General features: G+C 34.9%; 1 protein-coding gene across 5 annotated transcripts; it reads right to left on the bottom strand.

The window, feature by feature from the left end:
* Positions 1–2,100: 2,100 nt before the first annotated feature.
* On the bottom strand, positions 2,101–9,335 carry LOC147568172 (adenylate kinase isoenzyme 6 homolog). Of its 5 annotated transcripts, none has more exons than XM_086654599.1 (5): positions 9,223–9,335; positions 7,239–7,349; positions 4,003–4,284; positions 2,783–2,928; positions 2,101–2,641 (listed from the first exon to the last, which is right to left on the bottom strand). In XM_086654599.1, the coding sequence occupies exons 3-5, from the start codon at positions 4,210–4,212 to the stop codon at positions 2,455–2,457; spliced, it is 543 nt and encodes a 180-aa protein (XP_086510725.1). In that variant the 5' UTR covers positions 4,213–4,284; positions 7,239–7,349; positions 9,223–9,335; the 3' UTR covers positions 2,101–2,454. The 5 variants fall into 5 exon arrangements, with proteins under 5 accessions (XP_086510725.1, XP_086510724.1, XP_086510723.1 ...); XM_086654598.1 differs by lacking the exon at positions 7,239–7,349 and adding an exon at positions 5,540–5,607 and having other exon boundaries at positions 4,003–4,233; positions 9,223–9,330; XM_086654597.1 differs by lacking the exon at positions 7,239–7,349 and adding an exon at positions 5,540–5,607 and having other exon boundaries at positions 4,003–4,239; positions 9,223–9,329.
* Between the last annotated feature and the right edge of the window lie 1,556 nt (positions 9,336–10,891).

Below are 10,891 nucleotides of genomic sequence, written 5' to 3'. Positions count from 1 at the left end.
TTTTATATAGGAAGGGTTATTATGTTCCAAGTGCAAAAAGACTAAAAACCCATTTTTTAGGAAGATTGGACCTTAAACTGTTTTTGAACATTATTTTGGGCCCTATACACCCATGCACCCTAAAAAAATTTGGGTTGGAAGAACAAAAAAGTATCCTTTATTTTTTTAGTAAACTGAATCACCTAATTGGACTACTAAATCAGTATCCCCCCTATATGATTACATCAGTTTTATCATTAACTTTGTAAAGCTTCTAGATTTTTTTAAGACAAATACAAAATTGTATTAGAGTTATATTTTTTTGAACCCCTATTTTGTGATCAGCTTCCTTTTTAGCTCTTTATTTTTCATCAATTCAAATTTGGACAATGTAAATGCCATAACTACCCTTCTTATACATATATTTTCAAAACAAAATTAATTACAAAACATCTCACTTCCACCTCACTTCCAGCTCCCCTTTCTCTCTCTCTCTCGACCTCACCTTTCTCTCTTTCCACTTCACCTCTCTCTTCTCCGACGAGGAGCCCCTGGTTTCTAGACGAAACCAGACGAGACAAGATCTCGTATGGTTTCCATACCAGATTAGATCTGGTCTCATCTGGACAAGATCTCGTCTGGTCTGATTTCGTTTGGAAACCAAGGGCTCCTCTCCTTCGCCGGAGCTTTAGAGAGAGAGAGAGTAGGAAGAGAAGAAAGGAGAGAGAGAGAGTAGGAAGAGAAGAAAGGAGAGAGGGGGAGAGAAGAAAGGAGAGAGAAGAAAAGAAAGAAGAAAGAAGAGAGAGATTTTTTTTTAAAAAAATTTTGAAGATCGCCGGCCAGAGAGAGATGTGAGGTGGAGAGGGGTGAGGTGGAAAGAGAGGTGAGGTGGAGAAAGATGTGAGGTGGAGAGAGAGGTCAGGTGGAGAGAGAGGTCAGGTGGAGAGAGATATTTTCTTATTAGTTTTATTTTGAAAATATGTTTATTGGAAGGGTAATTATGGCATTTACATTCAAAAAAAGGGGGTCAAATTTGAATTTATGAAAAATAGGGGGCCAAAAAAGAAGCTGGTCACAAAGTACGGGGCCAAAAAAGAAGCTGGTCACAAAGTACGGGGCCAAAAAGGAAATAACTCATTGTATTATTTATATATCATAAGTTTACAAAACGGAAAATATTGTTACGAGGAGATAAAAATTGAAAATACAACTTGACACTCATTTTCCTAATTGTAACCCTCAAGGCTATATCGGAAGCCGCCGCACAAACTATCTTATATCTAGCAGCTTTCCGACCATCCTGCGACCACAATCTCCACCGCACAGTAGAACCTTACTCCTATACCTGCAAGTAACCGCCTACTAAAAGTCTGACCGATGGCCACCTCTTCAATACCAGAATAACCAAATGAAAAAAGAAATTCAAAGCTTCGGAAAAGCCTAGTGATTTCTTAACTTGATTTCAGAGTAAACCCCAGTATTCTCTCGATTACTAAAAGCTTCGGAAAAGCCTAATGATTACTAAAAGCTTCGGAAAAGTCGGAGTCAAAAGATTCCAGAGTAAACCCCAGTATTCTCTCGATAGAGAAATCATGTCCCATCACAGTCGGCGGAGATTCAATCGAACACCTTATAACTTGAGTCGCTGAGAATGACGCAACTAGTTAGAAAAAATGCAGCAAGCTTCTAGTTGATGTGATATAATAGTGAGTTGTGTTTAAGAAAGAAGTGAGGATAATCATGAACGGATAAAAGTCCAGCAGATCAACTTTAATTAATCCATTAAGCTCACGAGACTCTTCTAGTTACTGTAATCTCAGAATTTGAAGTTTCAACCTAGACTCAATATTCTTACCCATGATTATATACGTCTTCACAAGGCTTCCTTGTTCTTCAACTTCAACCATTAATCAAGTAATTTGAGGATCTGGATCATAATTTGAGGATCTGGATCGATGGTTTTCTTCAAGAAAGATTATTGCAATTCTAAGATACTCATTAATGACTAATTCATCAGCTAATTGCACAACATCACTATTGTTTGGGAGGTTCATAAGGAGCTTTAATGGAGGAAACACTTGCAAAAAGGTTTGCTAACAAAGCTTCAACGGAAGATGAAAATGAGGGAGTAAATAACAAATATTTAAATTTCCGGGTCATAAAACAATGTATTGTAATCGTAACCAATTATTTTGAACAACATACTTTAAAATCGACCCTTTAATATTCTAACAAAAGTTCTGGAATTTCAAAGTTAAGAACTTCTGGAACTTTGGAGTTCTACAAAACTAGAAGATACTAAAAATAATCTGCAAAACTCTGTCAAAACTGTAACTTCTCAACATCAACATACTCGACCAACAAGAAACAAGACAATCAAACCAAATATAGATATGTATTAATCCATCCATAGACGAGATGCATTTAACTTCCCAAATTAAAAACCTGGAGGAGACCCGGATACGGACCTTCTGCTTAGGATGCCGAGCCCCAAGCCTGGACCCAATCCGTTAACGTAGACACATTACTAGTTATGTCGTCAATAGAATCGCTCTGCAATGCTATAACAATTTCCTCTTGGTAACCCTCTCTTGCCTCTTCTAACAACACTTGAAAAATTTCACATTGGATATTGTTAGTGAGTTTTGATCCGGAATAACCTCTGCAGGATAAACATAGTTTCAAATCATCAAGATCGGAAAGTTGCAGAGGAAGTAGTAGATTAATCTAGTATAATTTCTAGCAAAAAAGTGAACCAAAATATTGACATAACTGATAATGAAATACAAAAGTTTCCAATAACCTGTTACTCAAGCGATCATATAGGATGGTATTATCAGTTTGAAGGACTACAACTCGATCGAACCATCTTTCAGGAAAGAAATCACAACCATGATAATCTACGATGTTTCCACCTTCTTCCATTATATCCTCAAGCTCATCACATACCTGTAATTTAGTAATCCGAATTTCAACTTGTTTGGTTTTAAATGTCACTAAAATGCCGGGAATGTCAATAACATCAACCGAGTCTAATCCACATGTTGATAAATAATATAAAAGGAAATGATCCAAGACTTTCATAATGCTTACTTATCAAGGTTGTTAGGTTTATAGACATCATTTAATTTAATATTGAATACACCTTCAAGAACGGCATTATTTTTAATGCAAAGTTTCATATCTAACTAAAAATTTATTTATGAAAGTCCTAGAACCTGCTTGGATGGGCATCACCACACTCAAAGTATAAACTAGTAAAGCACTGAAGGCCATTAGCACAACCTCCAACTTCGGTATCGACTTGGCTGACCATGCTGGAGTCGAGCTGAGTCTTCACTCGAGATAAAACTCATTTAATGTGTACATGTTATGTATAATGAAAGCTTCCTCACACCTTTTCTGTCTCTAAATATCTTAGCCGAAATGAAAAAACAAGAAGTGAACTCGAGAGAGTTCACCGAACTCAACATGGGTTAGCCAAAGCTGAGCCTGAGCGAAGTTCCAAGTAAATCTAAATTTAACTAGGAGTCTCGTTACACATGTCACGTCTTTCTTCACAGTTAATTATCGTAGGGCAGCAGTATTCAGATCCTCTTGTAACATATTGTAATCCTATTCCGACTCTTAACTCACGCTTAGATCAATGCAAAAGTATATCTTTTAGTGAAAGACTCTTTACCAAATAGATCAAACTTAAACTACAATTTCACCCACTTATCCACACTTTTCTTTGCTTTCCATTAATCCAAAATTTGATGACTGCACTCAACTAGTTAATAGTGAAACAAAAACCCTAGCTACTGACTCTATCACAAAATATTACATTGAAGGGGGAATTTGATTAACCCTTTACTCACAATCATAACTATAACAACACAATTAGTTTAAACGATTAAATTAGTAGTTGTTTTAATTCTAGGGGTTCATGAACGATAGGAGCAATAACAAGTTAACAACACTAAGTGAGGAGAAGAAACTAGAAGAGGTAAATTTAGGGTAAGAGGTTAAAGGACAGATTACCAAGTCTTCGTTGATAATATGGCAATCAAGGTCGTCGTCCCAACCATCGTGCAAGTTCTTCTCCTTGACGAGTTCTCCGATGTTGATGTGGCGGAGCCCCGTCACTTCACTGAGCTGAGACGAAGTGGTGGTCTTCCCTGTACCTGGTGTTCCGGTCACTAAAATGTTGGGTTTCTTCCTGCCACCGCCGCCGCTGCTATTCTGCGCCATGATTTCACACTCTTCTAACCTCTGAACCTAAGAAATACGAGTAAGTGGAAGTGGACAAACAAAAGAAGGGGCCTAGAGAAGAAGTCAAGGAAGTTGATTATTTGATGGATTTTTTTTTGGGACTTCTTTTTTGGTCTCCTATTTTTTATTAATTAAAAAATAATTTTTTTCTTTTAAACGGTCAGTTAACTTTATCCCTTGATATTTTTCTTCAAAAAAATTATCCTTTCTCTAAATATTCGTAATTTCATCGCTCGTTCCCTTTTCCTTGATGTCGGAGAAGTTGTCACCGACGACCGGATAATCGTCCACGACTTTCATGAAGTCCTTGGTAAAGAAACAAATCAAAACAGAAGAACATCAAAACAGAATAATAGAGTACTAACAAATTAAAGGATTCTATTAGGTTCTTCTTTATTCATCTTTATCTATGATTATTATTACCACTATTAAATTTCTTACTTGAAGTTAAGTAGCAACAGCTAAAGATTGATTGCTTAAATTGTATTCAACATCTATACTACTTTCCTCGTCGTCATAGGAAATCAACTCCAGTCAAGGAACAAAATAACCGCCTGTACCAAAACTGCCCCTTTCTTTGATCCTTTTGTGATATTGACCATTTATAACCAACTTAACTATAATTAAGTCTTAACCTAATCGATAGCAGTATAAATTCATTCTTCTTGCATAACCCTACCACTAAGAGCTTATGAACCAATCTGTTGCATGAGAGTATGAAATTACAATGAGGAAACTCTATAAATTTTATTCTACGAATATCAATATTGCTTTAGCACAGTAACTTAACCATCAAAATAAGCCCCATAGATTCGGATTGAGAGCTTGAGATGAACCGTAACAGAAACCCTCTAAAGAGTAAAGGAAAACAACTGAAATTATCACAAACACACATATCAACAAATAGAGTTCAGATTAACATGCAAGTAGTGACTGAATAGACTTGAACACTAATTCGTTTGGATCTATATATTTTTTTACTTTGTGCAGAATTAAAGTTTCATGATTTACTTCAATGTTAACCTAAACCTATCAATTTTACTTTGTGCCAAACATTCTACAAAGTTATCAAAACTAACACATCAAGTTAACCTAAACCTAGGGCCAGGGGCGGAGCCAGGATTTCAACTTGGCCAAGGCTAAGCTTTAATTTTACGGTAGCCAAAATGTTTAACTAAAAGTCACTATAAGTAGGTTTATACCTAGGATACATGTAAAAGTGTTATTTAAAGGCAATTTCTAGTGACAACAATAACGAGCACCTCACATTTATGTAAATTTTCTGAAAAAGAAAATTTAGTAATACCTGATCGCGAAAATGATCGTTTTTCCCTTCCCGTATCTGCGAAATAACTTGGCCTTCCAATCTGGTACCTGACAAAATATAATGTTTCATGGAAAAGCTTGAGACTAGAAATGAATTGATTCATTAAAAGATTCGTATACTAATATAAAACTCTAAGTAACATTTACATTGACTAATGTGTACCTATTTAAAAGATTTGCTATAATTCTCATGAAGTATGACAAAATACGTACAAAAGAAAGGTGGAAACATAAGACTACCAAAAGATACAAAAAACCACTAAGATGAAATATTATCCGACCATCAAAAGAACGCCACTTGAGATATATAATCGTGTTACTTGAGTTGAGCCCTACGATCTTTCAAAGAATAGAATTCAAACTAATGAACTAAAGCTAAATATGAACACAATGTCAATGGATGAGTATTTAGACATCAAGTCACCAACTAATGAATTAATTTCAAACTTCTCTAAGATTTATAATTTATAAAGTACTAGGAATTTGATCAATCCCCCACCTCCAATTCTCCATAAGACATTGGAATTGCATTGATTTAGGCTATGGTTTGTCTAATATCTCATATAATATCTAAGTATCTAAGTTACAAAACAGAAGACTATAATTTCAAGCTAGAATAGGAGAATACTAGAATGGGAAACTTGGAAAGCCCTAAAATTGAAACATCTAACAAAATTAGAGACTCTAATTTCATACTAGAATTGCATTTTAGACTATGGTACACCTAACATCTCATATAATATCTAAGTATCTAACTTATATAATAGGAGACTATAATTTCAAGCTAGAATAGGAGAATACTAAAATGGGAAACTTGGAAAACCCTAAAATTGAAACATCTAACAAAATTAGAGACTCTAATTTCATACTAGAATTGTATTGATTTAGACTATGGTATGTTAAATATCTCATATAATACCTAAGTATCTAACTTATATAATAGAAGACTATAATTTCAAGCCAGAATAGGAGAATACTAGAATGGGAAACTTAGAAAACCCCTAAAATTTAAACATCAAACATCTAACAAAATTAGAGACTCTAATTTCATGCTAGAATTGAAACATCAAAAATGAGTAAAATTGTAATAACTAATAAATTAAAGTACTAACCTAATCCTTGAGAGAGAAAGTGAACATTTGAGATAAAATCAAAAAACCCTAGTCAGCTAGTTGCTTAGAACTCAAAAACTTCGCTCCTTGATGTCTTCACAAGAAATCCTTGAGAGAGAAAGTAAAGATTGGAGATGAAGTGAATCAAGTGATGAACTGAACATGAAAACCCTAGAGCTCAGAAGTACTGTCGGTTCCTTCTTTCTTTCGGTTTGAGAAGTTTCCCCTTTCCCTTTCCCGTGAATGAGTAAAGAGAAAAAAAAAATCTCACCAGGCTAAACTCTAAATTACCCTTACTTTGTTGCTTAAATTACCGATACGACCCAGGCTATAGTCTGGTTTCGGTCTTCATGTACCTCCGCCCCTATACCTAGCAAATTTACTTTGTTAAACATTCTCTAAAACTAACATAGCAAGTTACCTAAAAGTTTACTTTTTGTTAACCTAAAAGTTAACCTAAAAGCTTCAATGTTAACCTAACCTAAACCCAAACTATTATCAAGTATCATTAAAACTACATTGCAAGTTAACCTAAACAGCAAATTTAATTTCAATTTAACATAACACAACCAATTTTTAAAAAGAAGCACCAAAACTGCTCCCCTTAAAACCCTACATCCAGATCCCGGGACTTGAAACCTGAGAGAGAGTGTGTGTGAGAAAGAGTGTGAGAGATACCTGCAAGTGGAGAGATTGATGTGAGATGAGAAGATGAGAGAAAGCAGAAGATGGGCAGGAAGCCCTAATCAATTTTTCATGTGAGAGTGCGTGTGTGCGAGAGAGGTGAACACCGAGTAACAAAGAGAAAGAGGTTCTATATGGTTATTGTTTACAACAAAATTGTTTACAGCAAAACGAAAATCGCCAATAATAAGTAATAAACAACCAAATACAGACAAATGGAAGAAAATGAAGTAGAAAAAACATGGAAGATGTTATAAATCTTGATCTCTTTTGATGCCCTAAACCAAAATTGTACATCGAGGAGAGGTACCCAGCTATTTACTCTATCTCAACATCCCATCAGAAATCGGTTAAGAGTCACTATAACCGAGCCTTAGGGTCTTGGGATATTCGTACAAGAAGGAGGCTGAATGATTGGGAGATCTCAATATTTGTAGACCTGCTGAGCTTGTTGGACCAACTTGAGCCGGTAATAGGAAAAGAAGATGTGAGGGTCTGGGTCCAGGATGAAGAGGATAAACTCTCGGTCAGAAACTGCTATGCTAGGCTTAAACAACCTCCCCTTCAGTCGATGGATCTGTTTGATTATAGGTCCCTTTGGGCCAGTAGCATCTCTCCTAGGGTAAGCTTTTTGGTCTGGGCAGCAGCTATAGGCAAGCTTCCTACGATGGATAATTTAAAAAGAAGAGGATGGATAATGCCTAATAGATGCGGAAGGTGCAATCAGGAGGAAGAATCAGTGCCCCATTTGTTCATTCATTGCCAGGAGGCCAATAAACTGTGGCAGTTCTTTATTGGGTCGGTCGGAGTCAGCTGGAGCCTTCCAGAATCCCTAGTTCAGCTCTTAGCTCAATGGAAGAAGATTCCCATGAAGAAATCAAAGCGTAGCCTTTGGGTTATGATCCCATTAGCAGTTTGTTGGTGTATATGGAAGGCTAGGAACGAAGGCACCTTTAAGGACTCCTCCAATGCCTTCAAGGTGGAGGAGGAGGATGTTTTGGGGGTCCTATTCCATTGGAGTAGGTCCCTGGGCTGTGCTAGGGCATATTCTTACTTAGACTTTGTGTCGAATTGGGGGGGTATCATTAGCATGTAATTGTAATCGTGATATCCCCTTTCCCCTGTACAGTTGTATTCTTTTTCCCCTCTCAATATTAATTCAAAGTTTTCAAAAAAAAAAAAAATTGTACATCGAGAGAGAAAAAAAAGTTCTATCTGAGAGAGAGAGAGTGTGTGTGTGTGTGTGTGAGGCGAGTAGGGCTTCCAAAAAGTTAGTGTTGCAGGTTGGTGCGATATATTTAGAACTTCGATTCATTGTGATTCAGTAAGAGGCGAACATCGAGGAGAAACTATATGAAACTAAATTCAGATTCTAGCAAAACCTAAATAATAAGAAAGAGTTCGAAACTAAATAAAAACCCTTAATAATAGCAAAACCTAAATAATAAGAAAGAGGCGATCATCTATATGAATTAAATTCTAGCAAAACTATATGAATCAGATTTTAGCAAAAAAACCTACATAATAAGATGAATGTTCTAAGTTATTACCCTAAAACATCTATATGAATTAAATTCTAGCAAAACTATATGAATCAGATTTTAGCAAAAAAACCTAAATAATAAGATGAATGTTCTAAGTTATTACCCTAAAATAGAAATAGCAAATCACCATTAACCAAAACAGATTTTAGCAAAAACAAATTTTAGCAAAACCTAAATAATAAGGTGAAAGTAAGTTATTGCCCTAAAATAGAAATAGCAAATCACCACCAAAGTTCATCTTACAAAATCAAAACCTTAGATAGAGATTGTGAAAGTTATATAGAGAGAGAGAGAGAGAGAGAAAAAGAAAGAGGAAGGGATACCTTTTTGAAAGGGTAAGACAGAGAGCTAGAGAGAGACTGCTGCGAGGATGATGAGAAAGGGAGAGGCAGACGCGAAGAGGGGTCGACAGAAAGCTAGAGAGAGAGAGAGAACTTGGGCGGGAAGGAGTGTTGTGTTTGATTTGAGGGACTGGCTATGTGGAAAAGGTTTTCTTTTCAAAGGAAACAGTATCTTTGCAAAAGATGCTTTTTTTTCTTTCCCTCTTAATCTACACCCTTCATTGGTTTGCACCACAAATCTGAACCTTCGAATCCTGAGAGATTAAATCTGGTCATTGGGAGGAGGGGGAAAGATACCCTTCTCCTTTATTATATAGATTCCTTTCATGTCCCAGTCGTTTTTCGCAGGATTTTAATATGTGGGGCCGCACAAAAATTTCAAACGGTTTAATGTACCTTGATTTTAGGATAAATTTAGGAAAAAACGGATAGATTCTCACGAAATTTTCTCTCTCTTCTATAATCTGTTTAGAAACAAAATCCAAACTTTTCCAAATCAATTTTCTCTCCCTTCTTTACAGATTTAATATGGAGATTTATTAGCATAAAATATTGAAATTTATTAGAAAAAAATGGATAGAAACAATCATAATTTCTCTCTTCTCTAAACAAATTTGGAAATCAATTTCTCTTTCATATTATCCGAATCAATCAGAAACCAAAATCCTAACCAAAACCAAAACGACATAACCACGGATATTTCCAAATCAATTTTCTCTCTCTTCTTTACAGATTTGGAAATTAAATCAATTTTCTCTATCTTACTATATAAAATTTTTTTCGATTCAAAACAATTTTCTCTCACCTAACTTTCAGATTTTGAAATAGTATATAATTTAGGATCAATTTAGCGTGATTTGGGGGTTAATATACAAAACATATATATCGTTTTCTCTCACTTAACCTTCAGTTTTGGAAATAGTATATCTTTCTGGGAACATTAAAACAGCATTTATTTTCGTTTTCACTCATACATAAATACACATCGAATACAAATTATGAAACAAATACGTAAATTATGTATTATTTATGACGAGGAAACCATCGTTAGTCAAGTATACAACGTAATTTATCAAATGTATTTGAATCTTGTTCAGTAAATTACACATAATTTCTTTTACATTACACATAATTTTTTTTAAAATTACACATCGTTTACATTCTGTGACAAAAAAATCGTTTACACTATATTGTCGAAGAGCATATGTAGTCTTGAGTAGGACAAATAACATTTACACTATATTGTCGAAGAGCATATCCAAATGCTTTTACACCATCAGGAAACAAATGACCAACTTCAGTAGGAAATTCCATAATTAACAGCAAAACAGCAAAAAGAAAACATATACATTTGTCAACAAAACATATAATTTACTAGAAACGACATGTATAATGGAATAAATTATGCATACTGTTTGTTAAACTTCATAATGTGTTAGGAGACAAACATAACTTTAGTTTGAATCACAAGGTCACTGTTATGTGAAAAAATATGTATAATGTGCAATAAATTACATATAATTTTTGGAACATTTATTGTACTAACTGTTTTGGGGAAAAGTACGCGTAATGTTGAATAAATTATATATAATTTATGCACATTTATAAGATGTTTTTGATATTGTTTATAAAGTATGTATAATTTGTAACA

The sequence above is a fragment of the Eschscholzia californica genome, unplaced genomic scaffold, assembly GCF_041429995.1.
Source record: "Eschscholzia californica isolate CP2 unplaced genomic scaffold, dmEscCali1.0.p SCAF_1, whole genome shotgun sequence".
NCBI lineage: Eukaryota > Viridiplantae > Streptophyta > Magnoliopsida > Ranunculales > Papaveraceae > Eschscholzia > Eschscholzia californica.
Note: the sequence above shows the minus strand (reverse complement) of the source record. Positions and strands in the feature narration are given on the sequence as shown.